General features: G+C 40.9%; 1 protein-coding gene across 1 annotated transcript in view; it reads left to right on the top strand.

Annotated features, from left to right (window-relative positions):
- Positions 1-18,302, top strand: part of NIPA1 (NIPA magnesium transporter 1) — a 48,473-nt gene extending 30,171 nt beyond the window's left edge. Inside the window, exons 4-5 of the mRNA XM_068969349.1 lie at positions 15,267-15,427; positions 17,613-18,302. Of these exons, the coding sequence (XP_068825450.1) occupies positions 15,267-15,427; positions 17,613-18,124 (673 nt within the window). The 3' untranslated portion in view covers positions 18,125-18,302. The remainder of the gene's footprint in view (positions 1-15,266; positions 15,428-17,612) is intronic.
- Positions 18,303-22,566: the final 4,264 nt, after the last annotated feature.

Here is a 22,566-nt window from a genome sequence, read left to right on the forward strand (position 1 = left end):
AATCTTTGTGATCTTGGATTAGACAGTGGTTTCTTAGATAAGAGCCTACACATGGGCACTACCAGAGGGTCAAAACCGAAATCATATTGATTATATTCATTGCAGATGAAGATGGAGAAGCTCTATACAGTCAGCACAAACAAGACCAGGAGCTGACTGTGGCTCAGATCATGAACTCCTTATTGCCAAATTTAAACTTAAATTGAAGAAAGTAGGGAAAATCACGAGACCATTCAGGTATGACCTAAATCAAATCCCTTACGATTGTGCAGTAGGAGTGACAAATAGATTCAAGGGATTAGATCTGATAGAGTGCCCTGAAGAACTGTGGGTAGAGGTTTGTGACATTGTACAGGAGGTGGTGATCAAGACCATCGCCAAGAAAAAGAAATACAAAAAGGCAAAATGGTTGTGTGATGAGGCCTTACAAATAGCTGAGATAAGAGAAGTGAAAGGCAAAGGAGAAAAGGAAAGATATACCCATTTGAATGCAGAGTTTCAAAGCATAGCAAGGAGAGATAAGAAAGCCTTCCTAAGTGATCAATGCAAAGAAATAGAGGAAAATAATAGAATGGGAAAGACTAGAGATCACTTCAAGAGAATTAGAGTTACCAAGGGAACATTTCATGAATGGACAGATACATTAAAGGACAGAAACGATATGGACCTAACAGAAGATATTAAGGAGAGGTGGCAAGAATACACAGAAGGACTCTCCAAAAAAGATCTTTACGACCCAGATAACCACAATGGTGTGACCACTTACCTAGAGCCAGACATCCTGGAATGTGAAGTCAAGTGGGCCTTAGAAATCATCACTGAAAACAAAGTTAATGGAGGTGATGAAATTCTAGTTGAGCTGTTTCAAATCCGAAAAGATGATGGTGTTAAAGTGCTGCACTCAGTATGCCAGCAAATTTGGAAAACTCAGCTGTGGCCACAGGACTGGAAAAGGTCAGTTTTCATTCCAATCCCAAAGAAGGGCAGTGCCAAAGAATGCTCAAACTACTGCACAATTACACTCGTTTCACACACTAGCACAGTAATGCTCAAAATTCTTCAAGCTAGGCTTCAGTAGTATGTGAACCGAGAACTTCCAGATGTTCATGCTGGATTTAGAAAAGGCAGAGAAACCGGAGATCAAATTGCCAACATCTGTTGGATCATAGAAAAAGCAAGGGAATTCCAGAAAAACATCTGCTTCATTGAGTATGCCAAAGCCTTTGACTATGTGGCTCACAACAAACGGTGGAAAATTCTTCAAGAGATGGGAATACCAGACCACCTTACCTGCCTCCTGCAAAACATGTATGCAGGTCTAGAAGCAACAGTTAGAAGCAAACATGGAACAACGGACTGGTTCAAAATTGGGAAAGGAGTACATCAAGGCTGTATATTGTCACCCTGCTTGTTTAACTTCTATGCAGAGTACATCATGCGAAATGTTGGACTGGATGAATCACCAGCTGAAATCAAGATTGCCAGGAGAAATATCAATAACCTCAGATATGCAGACCACCTCAGATGATACCACCCTTATGGCAGAAAGTGCAGAGGAACTAAAGAGCCTCTTGATGAAGGTGAAAATGGAGAGTGAAAAAGCGTGCTTAAAACTCAGCATTCAAAAAACAATGATCATGGCATCTGGTCCCATTTCTTCAAGGTGAATAGATGGGGAAACAATGAAAACAGTGACAGACTTTATTTTTGTGGGCTCCATAATCACTGAGAAAGGTGACTACAGTGTGAAATTAATTAAATTTAATTAATAATAATTAAAGATAACACTTGCTTCTTGGAAGAAAAGCTATGCCAAACTTAGACAGTGTATTAAAAAGCAGAGACATTACTTTGCCGACAAAGGTCTGTGTAGTCAAAGCTATCATTTTTCTAGTAGTCATGTATGGATGTGAGAGTTGGACCATGAAAAAGGCTGGGTGCCAAAGAATTGATGCTTCTGAACTGTGGTGTTGGAGAATATTCTTGAGAGTCCCTTGGACTGCAAGGAGATCACACCATTCAGTCCTAAAGGGAATCAGTCCGGAATATTCATTGGAAGGACTGATGCTAAAGCTCCAATACTTTGCCACCTGATGTGATGAACTGACTCATTGAAAAAGACCCTGATGCTGGGAAAGACTGAAGGCAGGAGGAGAAGGGGACGACAGAGGATGAGATGGTTGGATGGCATCACCGACTTGATGGACATGAGTTTGAGCAGTCTCTTTTAGTTGATGATGGACAGTGAAGCCTGGCAGAGAAGCTGCAGTCCACTGGGTTGCAGAGTCAGACACAACTGAGCAACTGAACTGAACTGAACTGAAAGCACAAGCAACAAAAGAAAAATAAATACACTGGACATGATAATAATTAGAAGCTTTTGTGATTTAAAGGATAACATCAACAAAATGAAAATTCAGCAAAAAAAGGTGACACCAAAGGGTGATGTCAGAAAACATCTCCCTACAAAAATCAAGAATCAGCTCTCCATAAAGAAAAACAGCTCTAGGAGAGCTCTGGAGTCTACTTAAGAAAATTTAGTGATACATTGAAACCAAAGCCCTGAGAATAATTGCATCAAAAAAGGAAGGAGGGTATTTCATTTTGACAGGATTATCCTTTCTCCAAAGTTGGCATTGCTCAGTGCTATGAGGGAACTTCTCAGATAGGAAGTGTTGTTTCCCTAGCTAGGAAATGAAGAATGGAGTAAGTAACCAGTTTCCTTAAGACTTTCAGTTCAGTTCAGTTGCTCAGTCATGTCCGACTCTTTGTGACCCCATGAATCTCAGCACGCCAGGCCTCCCTGTCTATCACCAACTCCCGGAGTTCACTCAGACTCACGTCCATCGAGTCAGTGATGCCATCCAGCCATCTCATCCTCTGTCGTCCCCTTCTCCTTCTGCCCCCAATTCCTCCCAGCATTAGAGTCTTTTCCAATGAGTCAACTCTTTGCATGAGGTGGCCAAAGTACTAGAGTTTCAGCTTCAGCATCATTCCCTCCAAAGAAATCCCAGGGCTGATCTCCTTCAGAATGGACTGGTTGGATCTCCTTGCAGTCCAAGGGACTCTCAAGAGTCTTCTCCAACACCACAGTTCAAAAGCATTAATTCTTCGGCGCTCAGCCTTCTTCAGAGTCCAACTCTCACATCCATACATGACTACTGGAAAAACCATAGCCTTTACTAGACAGACCTTAGTCTGCAAAGTAATGTCTCTGCTTTTGAATATGCTGTTTAGGTTGGTCATAACTTTCCTTCCAAGGAGTAAGCGTCTTTTAATAGGTTTCATTAAAATTTCAGTCCAAAATGATCTTGTTCAATACACATAATAAAGTTATCTAAAATTAAAGTCAAAGAGAGAATTTTAAAAGAAGCAATGAAAAAAATTCATAGAAGGAAACCCTATCAGTGGATTTCTGAGCAGAGATCGTTCAGGCCAGGAGAAAAGAGGATGATACATTTGACGTGCTAAAAGGAAGAAACTGGCAGTCAAGATTACTATACCCAGAAAAGTTTTCTTTCAGAAATAGGGGTGAGAAAAAGACTTTTTCTAACAAATAGTAGCTGAAAGAGTTTATCACCACTAAACCTGTCTATAAGAAATATCTAAAGAAGTTTTTCAGGCTGAAATGAAAGAACACTGGTTAGTAACATAGAAATATATGAAAATATACAGCACACTGGCAAAGATAAGCATGTAGCCAGATTCAGAATACTCATACTGTTATAGGGTGACGTGTTAACTACCTACTTCTAGTGTAAAGGTTGAAGGATAGAAGTCCTACGAAGAGCCAAAGCTACAACACTGTATGAATGGGTACTCAGTAGAAAAAGATATAAATTGTGGCATAAAAAATATAAAAGGGAGGGAGTAAAAGCTTAGACCTTCTGTTGCAATTTAACTGCAACAAAAGGTAAATTGTTGTCAGTGTTAAATAGACTGTTATATACCTTTAAGATGTTTTAGTGTAAGCCTCATGGTAAACACAGAACAACCTTCAGTAGATTCACAAACAAGAGAAGGGAATCAACACATACCATTGTGGAAAATCATCAGTTCACAGAGGAAGGCAAGGGAGAAGGAAGGGTACAGTGAACTTCATTAAGCCAGAAAACAGTTAATAAGATGGTATTGATAAGTTGTTACCTATCCACAATTACTGAGTGTTCATGGATTGATTTCTCTAATCAAAACACACAGAGTGGGCTTCCCAGGTGGCTCAGTGGTAAAGAATCTGCCAGTGTAGGAGACATGAGTTTGATCCCTGCTCTAGTAAGATCCCATCTGCCATGAATCAGCTAAGCCCATGTGCCACAACTATAGAGCCTGTGCTCTAAAGCCTGGGAACTGCAACTACTGAGTCCATGAGCTACAACTGCTGAAGCCTGAGCACCCTAGAACCTGTGCGCCACAGCAAGAGCAGCTACCGCATTGTGAAGCCCATGCACTGCAGCTAGAGAGAAGCCCCTGCTCACTGCAACTTGAGAAAAGCCTGCACAGCAAGTAAGACTCAGCACAGTTTAAATAAATAAATAAATAAAATTATTTTAAAAACCACATAGAGTGGTTACTACTACTAAGTCACTTCAGTCATGCCCGACCCTTTGCGACGTCATAGACGGCAGCCCATCAGGCTCTGCTGTCCCTGGAATTCTTCAGGCAAGAACACTGGAGTGGGTTGCCGTTTCCTTCTCCAATGCATGAAAGTGAAAAGTGAATGGGAAGTCGCTAAGTTGTGTCTGACAGTTTGGGACCCTGTGGACTGCAGCCTACCAGGCTCCTCTGTCCCTGAGATTTTCCAGGCAAGCATGGTTAGGTCAAATAAAATATAAGACCCTACTATATCCTTCCTACAAGAGACTCACTTCAGTTTTAAGGAAACACACATTCTCAGAATAAAGTCATGGAAAAAGATCTGTGCCAGTGGAAACCAAGAGAGCAGCAGTAGTATTTGTCTGATACTTACATCAGTCAAAGCAGAATTTAATCTGAAAAGTGTAACAAAAGACTGTTAGATAATGAAAAAGTCATTAGATAATGATAAAGTGGTCAGTTCCTCAAAAAATGTTTCTATCATGAATATTATTCACACCCAGCATCAGAGTACATGAATATATAAGCAGATTCTAAAGAGCTGAGGGGAGAAATAGACAACAATACAAAAATGGTAAAGGGTTTCAGTACTACACTTTCATAATGGATAGATCATCCAAATGGGAAATCAAGAAAACAATGGACTTGAACCCTATATTAGAGCAACCTAACATATACAGAAAAACTATGCAAAAACGATCTTAAAAACCCATATAATCACGATGGTGTGATCACTCACCTAGAGCCAGACATCTTGGATTGTGAAGTCAAGTGGGCCTTGGGAAGCGTCGCTGCTAACAAACCTAGTGGAGGTGAAGGAATTCCAGCTGAACTATTTCAAATCCTAAAGGAAAGTGAAAGTGAAAGTAGCTCAGTTGTGTTCTACTCTTTACCACCCCATGGACTTTACAGTCCATGGAATTCTCTAGGCCAGAATTCTGGAGTGGGTAGCCTTTCCATTCTCCAGGGATCTTCCCTTCCCATCCCAGCAATCGAACCCAGGTCTCCCACATTTCAGGCAGATTCTTTACCACATGAGCCACAAAGGAAGCCCTCAAATTCTAAAAGATGACGCTGTTAAAGTGCTTCACTCAGTATGCCAGCAAATTTGGAAAACTCAGCAGTGGCCACAGGACTGGAAAAGGTCAGTTTTCATTCCAATCCCAAAGAAGGGCAATGCCAAAGAATGCTCAAAGTACCACACAATTGCACTCATCTCGCATGCTAGTAGAGTAATGCTCAAAATTCTTCAAGCTAGGCTTCAACAGTATATGAACCAAGAACTTCCAGATGTTCAAGCTGGATTTAGAAAAGGCAGAGGAACCAGAGATCAAATTGCCAACATCTAATGGATCATCAAAAAAGCAAGAGAATTCCAGAAAAACATTTATTTCTGGTTTATTGATTACTCCAAAGCCTTTGACTGTGTGGCTCACAACAAACTGTGGAAAATTCTTCAAGAGATGGGAATACCAGACCACCTTACCTGCCTCCTGCAAAACACATGTACACAGGTCAAGAAGCAACAGTTAGAACCGGACATGGAACAACGGACTGGTTCAAAATTTGGAAAGGAGTACATCAAGGCTGTATATTGTCACCCTGCTTGTTTAACTTCTATGCAGAGTACATCATGCAAAATGCTGGACTGGATGAATCACCAGCTGAAATCAAGATTGCCAGGAGAAATATCAGTAACCTCAGATATGCAGATGACACTACCCTTATGGCAGAAAGTGAAGAGGACCTAAAGAACCCCTTGATGAAGGTGAAAACTTTCAAAAAACAATGGTCATGGCATCTGGTCCCATTTCTTCAAGGCGAATAGATGGGGAAACAATGAAAACAGTGATAGACTTTATTTTTGTGGGCTCCAAAATCATTGCAGATGGTGACTGCAGCGTGAAATTAAAATATGCTTTCTCCTCAGAAGAAAATCTATGCCAAAGCTAGACAGCGTATTAAAAAGCAAAGCCATTGCCAGCAAAGGTCTGTGTTGCCAAAGCTATCGTTTTTCTAGTAGTCATGTATGGATGTGAGAGTTGGCCCATCAAAAAGGCTGGATGCCGAAGAATTGATGATGTTGAACTGTGATGCTGAGGAAGATTCTTGAGAGTCCCTTGGACTGCAAAGAGAACACATCAGTTCAATCCTAAAGGAAGTCAATCCTGAATATTCATTGGAAATATTGTTGCTGAAGTTCCAATATTTTGGCCAACTGATGCAAAGAGCTGAGTCATTAGAAAAGACCCTGATTATACGAAAGATTGAAGGCAGGAGGAGAAGGGATGACAGAAGTTGGGTGGCATCACTGACTCAATGGACGTGAGTTTGAGCAAGCTTTGGGAGATAGTGAAGGACAGGGAAGCCTGACATGCTGCAGTCCATAGGGTCTCAAAGCATTAGACGCGATTGAGTGACTGAACAACAACATACACAGACTGTCCAGTCCAGCAACAACATAGTACACATGCTTCTCCAGTGAGCAGAAACGTTTTCCAGGATACAGCTTACTAGAGCTTACAGACAAGTCTTAGCAAATTTAAGAAGATTGAAATCATACCTTGTATCTTTTCTGACCAGAGTGGAATGAAACTACAAATCAGTAACAGGAGAAAAGCTGGAAAACTCACAAATATGTGAATATTCGATATACACTCTTGAACAATGTGTCAAAGAAGAAATCGAATGGGATATCCAAAAATATCTTGAAACAAATGAAAATGGAAACCTAATATATCAAAACCTGCGGGATGCTACAAAAGCAGATCCAAGAGGGAAGTTTACATCAATAAACACGTTCAGTAAGACAAAAGAAATATATCAAATAAACAAGTTAATTTTTTCTCTCAAGAAATTAAGAAAAGAGCAAACTATTGCTGGGAGAAATATCAGTAACCTCAGATATGCAGATGACACCACCCTTATGGCAGAAAGTGAAGAGGAGCTAAAAAGCCTCTTGATGAAAGTGAAAGAGGAGAGTGAAAAAGTTGGCTTAAAGCTCAACATTCAGGAAACGAAGATCATGGCATCCAGTCCCATCACTTCATGGGAAATAGATGGGGAAACAGTGGAAACAGTGTCAGACTTTATTCTTTGGGGCTCCAAAATCACTGCAGATGGTGACTGCAGCCATGAAATTAAAAGACGCTTACTCCTTGGAAGAAAAGTTATGACCAACCTAGATAGTATATTCAAAAGCAGAGACATTAATTTGCCAACTAAGGTCTGTCTAGTCAAGGCTATGGTTTTTCCTGTGGTCATGTATGGATGTGAGAGTTGGACTGTGAAGAAGGCTGAGTGCTGAAGAATTGATGCTTTTGAACTGTGGTGCTGGAGAAGACTCTTGAGAGTCCCTTGGACTGCAAGGAGATCCAACCAGTCCATTCTGAAGATCAACCCTGGGCTTTCTTTGGAAGGAATGATGCTAAAGTTGAAGCTCCAGTACTTTGGCCACCTCATGCAAAGAGTTGACTCATTGAAAAAGACTCTGATGCTGGTAGGGATTGGGGGCAGGAGGAGAAGGGGATGACAGAGGATGAGATGGCTGGATGGCATCACTGACTCGATGGATGTGACTCTGTGTGAACTCCGGGAGATGGTGATGGACAGGGAAGCCTGTCATGCTGCTATTCATGGGGTCGCAAAGAGTCGGACACGACTGAGCGACTGAACTGAACTGATCCCCAATGTAGGCAGAAGGAAGGAAATAAGCCAAACAAATAAATGATACAGTGTCCATAAAAACAGTAGAGATGCTTAACAAAACTAAGATGCTCTCTTTTTTTGATAAACAAAATAGAGAAACTTTTAACTAGATTACCTAACGAAAAGGAGAGAAGATTCAAATAAATAAAGTCAGAAATGAAAGACGAGGCTTTACAACTGAAAAACAGACATAGAAAGATCATAAGATACTACTATGAACAATTACATATCAATAAATTGGATAATCTTGGAAATAACAGATAAATTTCTAAAGCATGTATCTTAACATGACTAGATCATGAAGACACAGAAAATCTAAACAGGCTAAGAAAATTGAATCAGTAATTTAAAACATCTTAACAAAGAAAAGTTTGTGGAAGAGATGGCTACACAAGTGAATTCTATCCAATCTTTAGCTGCACAAATGAGTTCTGTTGCTGCTGCTGCTGCTGCTGTTAAGTCACTTCAGTCGTGTCCGACTCTGTGCGACTCCATAGGCGGCAGCCCACCAGGCTCTCCCGTCCCTGGGATTCTCCAGGCAAGAACACTGGAGTGGGTTGCCGTTTCCTTCTCTAGTGCATGAAAGTGAAAAGTGAAAGTGAAGTCACTCAGTCATGTCCGACTCTTTGCAACCCCATGGACTGCAGCCTACCAGGCTCCTCCGTCCAATGGCAACCTACTCCAGTGCTCTTGCCTGGAGAATCCTATGGACGGAAGTGTGTTCTAGCCAATCTTTAAAGGAGAATTAATACCTTCTCAAGGCTTCCCAAAAACTGAAGAGGAGGGAACACTTCCAGACTCCTTTTACAAAACTAGCATTACTATTGGAGAAGGCAATGGCACCTCACTCCAGTACTCTTGCCTGGAAAATCCCATGGATGGAGGAGCCTGGTAGGCTGCAGTCCATGGGATCGCTAAAAGTCAGACATGACTGAGCGACTTCTTTCACTTTTCACTTTCATGCATTGGAGAAAGAAACGGCAACCCACTCCAGGGTTCTTGCATGGAGAATCCCAGGGAAGGGGGAGCCTGATGGGCTGCCGTCTATGGGGTCGCACAGAGTCGGACACGACTGAAGTGACTTAGCAGCAGCAGCAGCAGCAGCATTATTATCAGAAAAGGCAATGGCCCCCCACTCCAGTACTCTTGCCTGGAAAATCCCATGGATGGAGGAACCTGGTAGGCTGCAGTCCGTGGGGTTGCTAAGAGTTGGACATGACTGAGTGACTTCACTTTCACTTTTCACTTTCATGCATTGGAGAAGGAATCGGCAACCCACTCCAGTGTTCTTGTCTGGAGAATCCCAGGGATGGGGAAGCCTGAAGGGCTGCCGTCTGTGGGGTTGCACAGAGTCGGACACGACTGAGGTGATTTAGCAGCAGCAGCAACAGCAGCATTACTATAATTCCAACCAGATAAGGACACTCCAAAAAGGAAATAACTTACCAATATCACTGAAGAATATTGATGCAAAAATTTGTAATATTCAGTTCAGTTCAGCTCATCAAACTTAATTCAACGATACACTAGAAAATCATAAACCATGACCAAATGGGATTTGTATCAGGGATGCAGGGATCGTTCAACATCCATAAATCAATCAACCTGCTATGCCACATTAACAGAATGAAGGATGAGAATCATATGATCATCTCAGTAGATGCAGAGAAAGCATTTGACAAAATTCAGTATCTAGTCATGATAAAAACTCTGAACAAACTGGGTACAAAGGGAACATACTGCAATGTAATAAAGGTCATATATGACAGTTTCACAGCTAGCTTCATACTTAACAGTGAAAAGCCAAATGCTTTCTAAGATCATTAACAAGACAAGGATGCCTACTCTTGCCACTTTTGTTCAACATAATACTGAAAATTATAGCCAGAGGAGGGCAAGAAAATGCAATAAAATGCATCTACATGGGAAAGAAAGAAGTAAAATTGTCCCTATTTATAGATAACTTAATATAGAAAATCCTAAAGACTCTAACAAAAAACTATTGAACTAGTAAATAAATCTACTGAAGTTCAAGATACAAACATCAGTGTGCAAAAATCAGTTATGATTTTACAGTCTAAGAATGAGCTATCAGAGAAAGAAATTAAGAAAACAATTTACAGTTGTATCAAAAACAATAAAATACCTAGAAATAAATTTAACTAAGAAAGCAAAACTGTACACAAAAAACCATTGACATTGATGAAAAAAATTGAAAAAGACACAAATAAAGGCAAAGGTCTTCCATGCTTATACATTGAAAGAATTAATGTTGTTAAAATGTCCATGTTGTCCAATGCAGTCTTCAGATTCAGTGCAGTCCCTATCAAGATTCCAGTGGCATTTTTTTCATAGAAACAGGTCCACACAAATCTTAAAATTTGTGTGGACGTGCAAAAGACAAAGATAGACAAAGCAATCTTGAGAAAGAATGAAGCTGGAGGCATCACGTTTCCTGACTTCAAATCATATTGTCAGCTATAGTAATCCAAACAATATGGTATTGGCATAAAAATGGACATACAGATCAGTGGAACAGAATGGAGAACCCAGATATAACCCACACATGTATGGGCGATTAAGACAAAAGTATCAAGAATATATAATGGAGAAAGGATAGTCTCTTCCTTAAAACTGGTAAAATCCACTTATAAAAGAATGAAACTAGATCACTATTTTACTTTGTACACAAAAATCAACTCAAAATCTCAAAAAAACAAAAAACAAAAAAAAACCCACCTCCTGGAAGAAAAGTATAAGGAGTAAGCTCCTTGATATTGGTCGTACAGATTTTTGGGGTCTGATATCAAAAGCAAAGACAGCAAATGCAAAAAGTAAATAAGAGGGACTACACCAAACTAAAATGCTTCACCACAGCAGTGAAAACCATAAACAAAATAAAAAGGCAATTTATAGAATGGGAAAAAATATTTACAAATCATAGATAGGATAAGGGGTTAATATCCAAATTATATAAAGAACTCTTACAATTCAATAGCAAAATGCCCATAAACAATCTGATTTAAAAATTAAGCAGAGAAACTGAACAAATATTTTTCCAAAGAAGACATACAAATGGCCAATAGGTACATGAAAATGATAGCTTTCGGTTAATGGTGTCAGATTCATGATCTCCGAAGAAGATGATTTAACTTCAGGACCAGGGACCGGGCTTGATCACTCAAGAGCTTTTGTATAGCAGAGTTATATTAAAGTGAAAAGGGACAGGGAAAACTTCTGACACAGACATCAGAAGCGGGCTGGAGAGTGCCCCCCTTGCTAGTTTTAGCAAGCTGCTTTATGTCTGTTAGAAAGCTATGAATCAGATAAGAGACAGAGTTTCACCAGGCCCCTCTCCCACAGTATGCATTTTTGAGATTGAATGGCACAAGGTATGTCATCTCCCAACCATAAAATAATTGATGTGAATTCTGGTTTGTTGAGCTATTATCAGCCAAAAGTTAGTCTTAGGTGAAACTATTTTGAAGAAAGGCAGATTCTAAAGCAAATACATAGTTTCATTAACATAGCTTAAGAAAAACATTTCCCTAAGAAAAATGCAATGGTTAGCTCAAGGTTTGAGACAAGTTAGGTTCAGGTGGAACCAGTTGTCTTGGCAACTGGAAAAAATGTGACACTTGTAGTTTGTTTCCTTTTGCAGCTTAAGGGAGAGATAAAAAATGTCTGACACTTGCAGCCTATTTCCTCCATTTGGAGACCCCTGGCCTTCCTGCCTGTTACCTCTCAGAAAGATGCACAATATCATTAGTCATCAGGGAAATCCATATCAAAACCACAGTGAGATACACCTCACACCTGTTAGAATGGCCCATAAAAAGTAAGCACGAAGTACTGGCGAGGATATAGAGAGAAGGGCACCCTTGTGCCCTCTGTGCTCTACTTGTTCATGCATCCACCAGTAGACACTTGATTTGCCTCTACATTTTAGCTGTTGTTAATAACGCTGCTATGAGCAAGAGTGTGCAGATTTCTTTTCAAGACCTTGCTGTCAGTCCTACAGCCTGTTATTGTTTGCTTTCTGTTACTTTAAGTTTATTAAGATAGTTTATTGACTCTTTCTTGGCATTAAGTTTCTTTCCCCTTCTTTCCTTTTATCACACTATTCCTTACTCCACCCTCCCATCCTTGCTCCACTCCCCAAGACCTCCAGAAGGATACTGCTCCTCTGTGTTGTGGCCCTGATGCCAACATGTAAGTTGTGCCTCCATCTCCGGCCAACTGTCCATGTAGATGTGTGCTTAGTTCTGTAGATCACTTAACTTTGGGAGTGGCCACCTTTTTCTGTACAGGGCCAGATGGTGAACATTTTAGGCTTTGTGGGCCTTGTGGCCTCTGTTGCAGCTGCTTGCCTCTGCCATCACGGTAGAAAGTAGCCACAGAGCTGACTAACCATGTGGACGTGGTTGTGATCAAGTAAGATGTTATTTACAAAAACAGGTGAAGGGCTGCCTTGGGCCTTCAGCCATAGTCTGTTGACTCCTGACTTAAGTCAAAGAGCTTCTGTATGCTTTTTGTTTAATCTTGGCTCAAAAGGTAGCAAGCTGAAGTTACTGCAGCCCAGGAAGAGAGGAGAAAGGGTATCCCTCCGATTTTCTGTTAGACACTGTCTTTTGTAAAAGTACTGTTTAATTTGTACTCTGGTGTAATACTAAGAGTGGAATAAAAGATGAGTTGGCCTCATGGTGCAGGATTGTCCCTGCCCCTTTCTTTCATGCATGGCAGCCCCTTCCCCTCTTGCCGTAGGCCCACCCATTGTCTCAGGCTGACTCCAGGCTCTCTCTTTCTTCTTGGAGCTTCCCACTCCTCTGGTTTCCACCTCTCTGTGCAGCTATTTGGAGCCCCTCAATTTAATATCCAGTTCTGTATTATAGTGGGGCTTCCCAGGTGGCTCAGAGGTTAAAGCATCTGCCTGCAATGCTAGAGATCTGAGTTCGACCCCTGTGTCTCGAAGATCCCCTGGAGAAGGAAATGGCAACCCACTCCAGTATTCTTGCCTGGAGAATGCCATGGACAGAGGAGCCTGGTGAGCTACAGTCCACGGGGTCACAAAGAGTTAGACATGACTGAGCGACATTACTTTCACTTTCCATATTATAGTATCCCGTGTGGTTTCTTCAAATATGTTGCTTATTTTTCTCAACTACACTGCTGGGTTTCCTTGGGGACCAGGGACACAAAGTGCTATAAGGGGAAGATGGAAGTTTTGACCTCTCCGTGGCTTTACCTCTTGTTCGCTTTGTGGCTTTAGGTTAAATGCTGATCATTTCTGTGGCTTGGTTTCCTTATCTGTGAAATGATTATTGGAAATAATCCTGTATATACCTGGGTCTTGTGTGTCCTCCCTATAAGATGTTCCTATTCTCTGAGTGCCTTTGGCATGGACAGTAGCAAATTGACAATGACCAATCCCATGATTTAGAAAAAGCCCAGGTTTCCCAAGCACTATTACCAGCTTTAGAAAGTGAAGCAGAACTAAAGGAGGCTCTTGATGAAGGTGAAAGAGAAGAGTGAAAAAGCTGGCTTAAAACTGAACATTCAAAAAATAAGATCAGGGAGGGGCCATGGGTAAACCTATGGCTGTTTTATGTTGATGTTTGGTAGAAACCAATGCAATACCATAAAGCAATTATCCTTCAGATTAATTAAAAGAAACAGAAGACAAAAAATAAGATCATGGCATCCAGTCTCATCACTTCTTGGCAAACAGAAGGGGAAATAGTGGAAGCAGTGACAGATTTTATTTTCTTGGGCTCCAAAATCACTGAGGAAGGTGACTGCAGCCATGAAATTAAAAGATGTTTGCTCCGTGAAAGGAAAGCTGTGACAAACCTAGACAGCGTATTAAAAAGCAGAGACGTTAAAAAATAAAAATAAAAAAAAGTAAAAAGCAGAGACGTTACTTGGCCAACAAAGGTCTGTATAGTCAAAGCTATAGTTTTTCCAGTAATCATGTGCGGATGTGAGAGTTGGACCATAAAGCAGGCTGAGTGCCGAAGAATGGATGCTTCAAATTGTGGTGCTGGAGAAGGCTCTTGAGAGTCCCTTGGACTGCAAGGAGATCAAAACAGTCAATCCTAAAGGAAATCAACCCTGAATATTTATTGGAAGGACTGATGCTGAAGCTGAAGCTCCAATAGTTTGGGCACCTGATGCAAAGAGCCAGCTCACTGGAAAAGACCCTGATGCTGGGAAGGATTGAAGGCAAAAGGAAAGGTGGGCGGCAGAGGATGAGATGGTTAGATAACATCACTGCCTCAGTGGACATGAATTTGAGCCAACTCCAGGAAATAGTGAAGGACAGGAAGCCTGGCATGTTGCAGTCCATAGGGTTGCAAAGAGTTAGACACAACTTAGCAACTGAAAAACTACAAATTACCAGCCTTAAAATGTTTTATGAGGAATGTTTTTTCTTGCGTTAAAGAAGTAATGTGATCACATTTTAAAAGTAATCACCCAGGTTCTTTCTATTATAATTCAATTTCTGTTAGCATTTTGATTTTTTTCTTATTTGTGCACTTTCTCAATTTAATTCATTTTAATGTAAGTGTTTTGATCGTAAATTACTTATAATTATTTTAACAACTTTCATATCCTACTTAACATAGTGTTTTTGGACTGTTTACTTTTAAAAATATGGAAGCAATATTTTAATTTTTGGTCAATCATAAAACTTATTTTTCTATCCTGGTATATTTCATATCTACTGAAATAATATCATGGTATGACTTATGAGTATCATTATATATTGGCTGTGCATGGAATTGGTATGAAAATTCTGTTTGCATTGAAATAGGAACTTCAATAAATTCCTAATCCTTCTACACTTAAAAACTAATTTAAAAATAAAATGTGACTATAAAGAAAAGGTAGCTTTAGTAACACCTGCAATGAGAAGAAACAGGTCAGATAGTTTGATTTAATCATTTCTTATTTTAAAATTGAAGGTCCATTTTAGCTTCTTATCTTCTGAAAGAAAAGCTCAACATCTTGGGCAAGTTGGGGTGTCTGCTAAGCTGTGCGGGTTCTGTCGTGCTGATTATCCATTCCCCGAAATCTGAGAGTGTGACTACTCAGGCTGAGTTGGAGGAGAAGCTGACCAATCCAGGTAACTCAGGCCTCACTGCCAGAGAGCTTGCTGCCTCCACTGTGGCCCTCCCCAGGGGAGCTGTACCCTCTGCCCTGCCCTGCGGTGTGATCTGTCCTCCAGGCCCTTGGTTACTCTTTGCTCACCACTGTCCACAGCTGTCCCCTGGGGCTGCCCTGCTGACCTGGCTCCTTTGCTGCTTCTTGGGACTGGACCTTGTACATTGACATTGCCTCCCTATCCATAGCACAACGGGTGCCAATTCTGCGGGTCTCCCACATGTTGTTTCCCTTAGGACACCATGTGTCCAGGCCTCGGTTCCTCCTTCTGTTGTGAAGCTCTCTGAGAGCCAAGGCCTGATTTAATTCATCCTTAGAGACCCTATAGAGCTCTGTATGTGTTTTTTGTTTGTTCTTTGGTATATATTTTTTACCTAGTTTCTCTTTCATTCCTTTTTCGATAACTGCAATCACCACCCACCCACCCCCCAGCCCCATCCCCATGAGACTCAAAAGACGAAACTCCTGCAAATTCAATGTTAGTTGCTCAGTCATGTTCTACTCTTTGTGACCCCGTGGACTGTAGCCCATGAAGCTTCTTTGTTCATGGGATTCTCCAGGCAAGATTACTGGAGGAGGTAGCCATTCCTTCTCCAGTGGATCTTCCCAACCCAGGGATTGAACCAGGTCTCCTGCATTGCAGACAGATTCTTTACCATCTGAACCACCAGGGAAATCTGCTACACATTCAGGCTCAGCTGCTTTTTCTGATTTTTTCACAAACACAGCCCATGCTTTTGCAGTATTTTATAATACTTTTGTGCACACTGCGCTCTCTGCCCTTCACTACCTCGTCCCCTGTTTATAGGTCAGGCTCCCAGACAGCTTTCAGCTGTAGTATCTTCCTGAATCCTCTCTTGCAGCAGACCTCCAAGGTCCTTTTCTTTACCCTTGGGGAAGAGGGGACTCCCACCACCTGTTTGCTGGTACAGATGTCCAGGCTGTACCCAGCCCTCTCAGGCCCAGTGCCTAGCACCCACTTTACAATCTGGGAATGAAATTCATGGCAAATACAACTTCCATGTACATATAAATAGTAGTCAACATAATGCCCTAAGAATAATACTTTGGAATAAAATAGAATGTTCAAGTATAGCCACAGGAATAGATACATTAGAGCCAGCAGGCCCTACAGCATATGTGGCGTTGCTGACAATCTGGCAGGTGCAAAACAGATGATGTGGAGGTGTTGTCTTATTGACTCACTTGGGATTTTGCCATCATTGATGGGATCTTCTTTTATTATTTTTCTTTGGCTGGACCACACAGCTTGCAGGATCTCAGTTCCCTGACCTGGGGTTAAAACCTGACTCTGTCGGTGAAAGCCTGGAATCCTAATTACCTGGCCACAAGGGAACTCCCAGCAGTGGGATCTTCTGAAATGGAAAATAACTCCAGAAGTACTGAAAAATTCAATATATATTAAATGCTTGCCAAATTACTTTGTTTTATACATAAAACAGGTTCTAGGCTCTGATTACTATAAACATTTTTCAGTTACCTGTCCAAGGTGACATTCAGAAGTTATGAGGAGAATCTGATGATTTTTTGTTGTGTGAAATTCTGTACACACCTGAGGACCTGTGGCCTCTGCGTGCAGCCCTCAGTCCCTGCCACAGCCAGAGACACCCCATGGTTTTCCCTCATGTTCTTTAAGACCCCACATGACTCTCTTTCCCTGCCCTCCCCCAGCGGGAGTACTCTGCCTAGGGTTTGTTTAATTGACCATCTTGTGGACTAGCTTAAAAAAATTCTTGAGACTTCCAGGCAGTGCAGTGGTTGGGACTCCATGTTTCCACCGCAGGCGGCATGGGTCTGATCCCTGCTGGGGATAGTTTGGCGTGCCATGCTGTGTGTGCAAAAAAAGAAAAAGAAAAAATCTCATAGTGTATATGTTGACTTTTAATGTTATAAAATAGTACTAATAGAAGACTTATTTATTGACTTGTAGTATGTAGGAGCTATGAATTTTTTAATGGTGAAAATAGTGATGGGAAAACATTTTTGTGGAATGAGCTCAGTGGGTCTGGTTAAGCATACCTGGAGCAGTAGAGTGTCCTGGTGATAAGGGCAGGGGCAGGTGGTGGGGCGTATGATGGGGGCTGCTCTGCTAGCCCCCCAGTCACTGTGTGCCCCCTCTTTTCCAGTGTTTGTGGGCTATCTGTGCATCGTGCTGCTCATGCTGCTGCTGCTCATCTTCTGGATCGCACCAGCCCACGGGCCCACCAACATCATGGTCTACATCAGCATCTGCTCCTTGCTGGGGAGTTTCACCGTGCCTTCCACCAAGGGCATTGGGCTGGCTGCCCAAGACATCTTCCACAACAACCCATCTAGTCAGCGGGCCCTCTGCCTGTGCCTGGTGCTCCTGGCCGTGCTTGGCTGCAGTATCATCATCCAGTTCAGGTACATCAACAAGGCCCTCGAGTGCTTCGACTCCTCTGTGTTTGGGGCCATCTACTACGTGGTGTTCACCACACTGGTCTTGCTGGCCTCAGCCATCCTCTTCCGGGAGTGGAGCAACGTGGGTCTGGTGGACTTCTTGGGCATGGCCTGTGGGTTCACCACCGTCTCCGTTGGAATTGTCCTTATACAGGTGTTCAAAGAGTTCAACTTCAACCTGGGGGAGATGAATAAATCTAATGTGAAAACGGACTAGGATGTCACAAGGAATTGTATGGCTTGAGGAACAGAAAGAAGATATGGTTTCTGGTCCTAATTTGATGTGACGTAGAAGAGTAAATTTACACAAGTAAATTGCTTGTGTTGGAGTTGCTTATCTATGATGAATAGGCTGGTGGAGAATGAGGATGCATTGCTTAGCACAGGACTGTGGACTCAGCCGTCTGTTCTCTGAAGTTGCTCAAAGGTTGCCTGAGTGTCATCTCTCTCTGATGAGAGGAATCTTATGTTCATTGCCATTAACCTGGAAGCTTTGATGAATACTCTTTGCTTTTAAAACACTATCATTATTTAAATAGAACGGGCCTATTCTGGTTAGTGTTTGCAGGGGAACAGATAGTCTTATTTAGAAGCTTACTTTGGAAATGGGAGAAGGTGTTGTCTTGAAGTCTGACTCTACAGTAAATGTGTCTTTAGTCTTGTTATTTTGCATTAAGCATGTCTAACATTCAGGTGTTCCATCCAAATCAGAGGTATATACATTTAATTGTTTTTAATCCTCTCATGTGTTGACTCTCCTGCCCCTGACTCCTAGACATTTTAACTGGAAACAGAGAGAGAAGAGTGAATGGGTACCATATACTGTTCCATTTGCAGGATGATTTTCAGTAGCTCAGATCAATTTCAGTGCCTTTATCACTTGAACTATTCACTTAATTTGACTATTACTGTGTGTATGTTCTCTTAGATTAGAATAATGCAGCTTCCATGATTATACTTTAGTATTTCACTATTCAAACTATAAATGTTCGAAGCAGTTATAAATTATAGTATATTATTTATTGGAAGAGAATCAAGATGAAGGACACATTAGAGGAAGTTGACCCTTTCAGCATATGTTAGAATCCAATGAAAGACAATTGACTAAGTAGCATGAGGTATTTTATTTGTATTCAGTCTAACATAACTGGGATCCAGTATTAAATTTACCCATGTTCTCATTCAGCAAGCATGGTGTCCACTAAGAAGAAATTATTTAGGCTGTTAAAGGAGATAGTAACTTTTCAGTGGCACATAGGAGTTCAGGAACAAGTTAAAGGACACAATTAAGCCTAAGTTTTTTTTTTTTTTTGCTACAAATTGGAACACACATAGTTTTAGAAAGAATTTCTAGCAAAAATGAAAACAGTTTAACCATCTCCCTGTTGTTTGAGATGACAAAGCACTCTGTAGTCCCTGACCCAATCTCTCATTAAACTTCTGAAATGCAAAATAGCCATTAATTAGCCCTGGGATTTCTTTGGAGGGAATGATGCTGAAGCTGAAACTCCAGTACTTTGGCCACCTCATGCGAAGAGTTGACTCACTGGAAAAGACCCTGATGCTGGGAGGGATTGGGGGCAGGAGGAGAAGGGGACGACAGAGGGTGAGATGGCTGGATGGCATCACTGACTCGATGGACTTGAGTCTGAGTGAACTCTGGGAGTTGGTGATGGACAGGGAGGCCTGGCGTGCTGCGATTTATGGGGTTGCAAAGAGTCAGACACGACTGAGCGACTGAACTGAACCGAACTGAACTGATCCCAGCATTTGGATCAAAAGAGGTCATTTGCCCGTCTGTAGTAACCTTCCATGTGTATGAAATAGTAACAAAGCACAGAGTGATGCAAATATTCATCAAGATATCGATATACTTCATCTGCAGTACTGTTCCCCCCATCTCACCCTGCGAGACATGTGGGATTTCCCTACCAGGGATTGAAATGGTCCCCATGCAGTGGAAGTGCAGTCTTAACCACTGGACCACCAGGAGAGTCCTCAGGGCAGTGTTTTGTCTAAATGGCTTAGGGAACTAAGCCAAGTTGAAAGATGGGATTGAGTAAAGTGATGGGATTGACTTGGTGAAGTAGAACATGGAATTTAATAATACTCAGTTAAAATTACTAAGGAATGTCAATAGAAAAAAATGTATTTTTTTTTTAGATAAAAAATTTCTAAAGACCTAAGGGATAGTTCCCAAAAGTGTTGAATAAAGAGGCTAAATAAAACAAGGATAGAACAAAAAACACCCGTATGAATTAAAAGTACATTGGATGATCATGAGTTGTCAGTGAGCTGTGAACTAACAGCAGCAAGATTATTTTAAAATTTTTCTAAATCTTATAGTAACTGATAGTTAATAAGTGCTCAGAAATCCATTAGTCTTTTTATCAACTCTTGAAGGTTTATTTTTTATCATCAGTATTTTTAGGAATATAGGCCTTAATTTATTGAACTGAATTTTCTAAAAATGTAGGTGTATAAGTATACTTTTGAGCATAAAAATAGTTTCCTAGGTAAGGAGTTGAGATATTCAAAAAATACATGTGGCTATACAAGTATCATAAGAAAGTTCATGGAAATTACCATTTTCTTTTGGTTGCAGTTTACATGTGAAGCTTAGTTTATTTAATTCAGTCTGTTGATGTTCCTGATTGCAGTTAAATCTGTGGTTATTCCATAGATACTTACAGGTGATATTTTCTGGATTATCTTCCTATGATTTTTTTTTTTTAGTAAAGTAAAAACTCAAAAGTATAAACAACTTGTCGTCTCTTAAAGGTGATAAGCTCCAGAATAGTTAGACTCTTCCAAATTTATATCTGTTTAGCAGATTACTTTGGTAGGATGCACAGCTTTTCTTCCAGTGGAATGCAATTCATATCATCCATTGTATTCCAAGTGTGACTGTAGCCTGGAAGTAACTGACATGACCAGCAGTCTAACAGCCTACTTTTCAAGTTTGACATAGAACATATAACTTCTGACTTACAGTATTTATTTTACAAATCGGTGTTTTTATGATTTATTTGGAATTAAAAAAAATAAAAGCTTTAAAGAGAAAGGCCCAGAACGGGGATAGGTCTTACAGTGATCTTTCCAAAAGTAAACATTTTCATTATTATGCTATTCTCTGGGTTTTATCTTTGATAAAACTAAGGAAAAAATTGTCCACATGTTTCCAAGCCTCCTGTAAAATCGTGTTTGTGATCAAAACTTGCACATTTACCTGATCACATTTGTGATCAAAACTTGCACATTTACCTAAATAGGCCATGTCTCTCCTCTCATACTTGGACAATGCCTTGCTTTCTCCTCTGAATCTTTGCATTTAAAAAGATTGCTTCCTGTTCTGCTCAGTGGTCAAGTGTAGGGCCTATTAAGGATTCTAACCCAAACCCAGCACTGAGATCACCCTGAGTATTTTGCTGTTCTATAGGACTGCTCCACCTCTGCAGAGAAGAATCCGGAGAGGAAGGGCAGTCTCCCTGCTGCCACTTGGGGAGCAAGAACTCCCCACAGGTGGGTCTTCAGGGGGTATCATCACTCAGATGTTATTATGGTCTTTTCACATTAGAAAGTTAGTGGAATACACTTCGCTGCTCTTGGTTCAGCAATAAGAAATATTCTTTCAAGTCCTACTTTTCAAGCCAATTTGTTATCTGCAGTTTTATTTCCAGAAGTTGATTCTAGGTGTAGTCAATAGATTGGTCTTGGGGTTTTTCTTTGGGTTTCTCATCTGATAGAGGAAAGTACTACTGAAGTAGGCAGTCACCTCTCATCTTCCTTCTTCATTGACCTCTCAGCTCTTTGTAAATACTGTGCTCACTTCTAGAGGCCAGTTCCTAGACATCTGTAAAGTGCTTGAGATGCACTGTCTGTGGGCGTGGATGAGTCCACGGAGACTGAGGTGTTTGTGGTCACAGGCTACTGTCGGGCTGCCTAATTCTTTTCAGGAGATGATACCTCTTTTTTCTGAGCTTCTCAACTAACCCAGAAGAGCAATCTGCAGAGCTCTGCCCATCTCTCTTCTTTGATGCCTACTTGATCCTGACTTAGAATTCCTGGGACTGAGTAGGAACCTGCAAAGAGAAGAAGCTTTAGTTTAGATCTCTTCATGACTGACCAGTCGGCTCCAGTGGTCTGATGAAGTTGTCCTTACTGTGTCTGACACCATGGAAATAGTTCACCCATCAAGCAGGAATTGATGGAATCTTGGTGTTCTACCTTCTCAGGGACCAAAAATGTAACATAACTCCTTAGCATTGACCTTCCTCTCAAAGACATGTCTGTGTTATTAATAGTTTTTCATATGTTTTATTAATCATAGCTAGAGGTCTGTTAGTTTGAGTTGGGAAGAGAAAGACCAGCTTACACCAGTCACACCATAAAACAGTTTATCATATAAAATACCTCAACTTTCTGTATTCCTCACCTCCGCCTCAAAGTTGTACTGGTGATGAATTTTGAGGGTCTGTCCTTTAGCTTATAAGTGAGTTTTCACATCTGGCCAGATTCTTATACCTCCATCATATACTTGAATAGATAAAGAAATATAGGAATGGGAACAAGAATTTGGCCCAATTTCACAACTCATTTATTTTCATACATATTTCTCACATGCTGTTAAATGCAACAAAAGAATTATATTTTAAAAAA

This window comes from Capricornis sumatraensis, chromosome 3, assembly GCF_032405125.1.
Source record: "Capricornis sumatraensis isolate serow.1 chromosome 3, serow.2, whole genome shotgun sequence".
Lineage (NCBI taxonomy): Eukaryota > Metazoa > Chordata > Mammalia > Artiodactyla > Bovidae > Capricornis > Capricornis sumatraensis.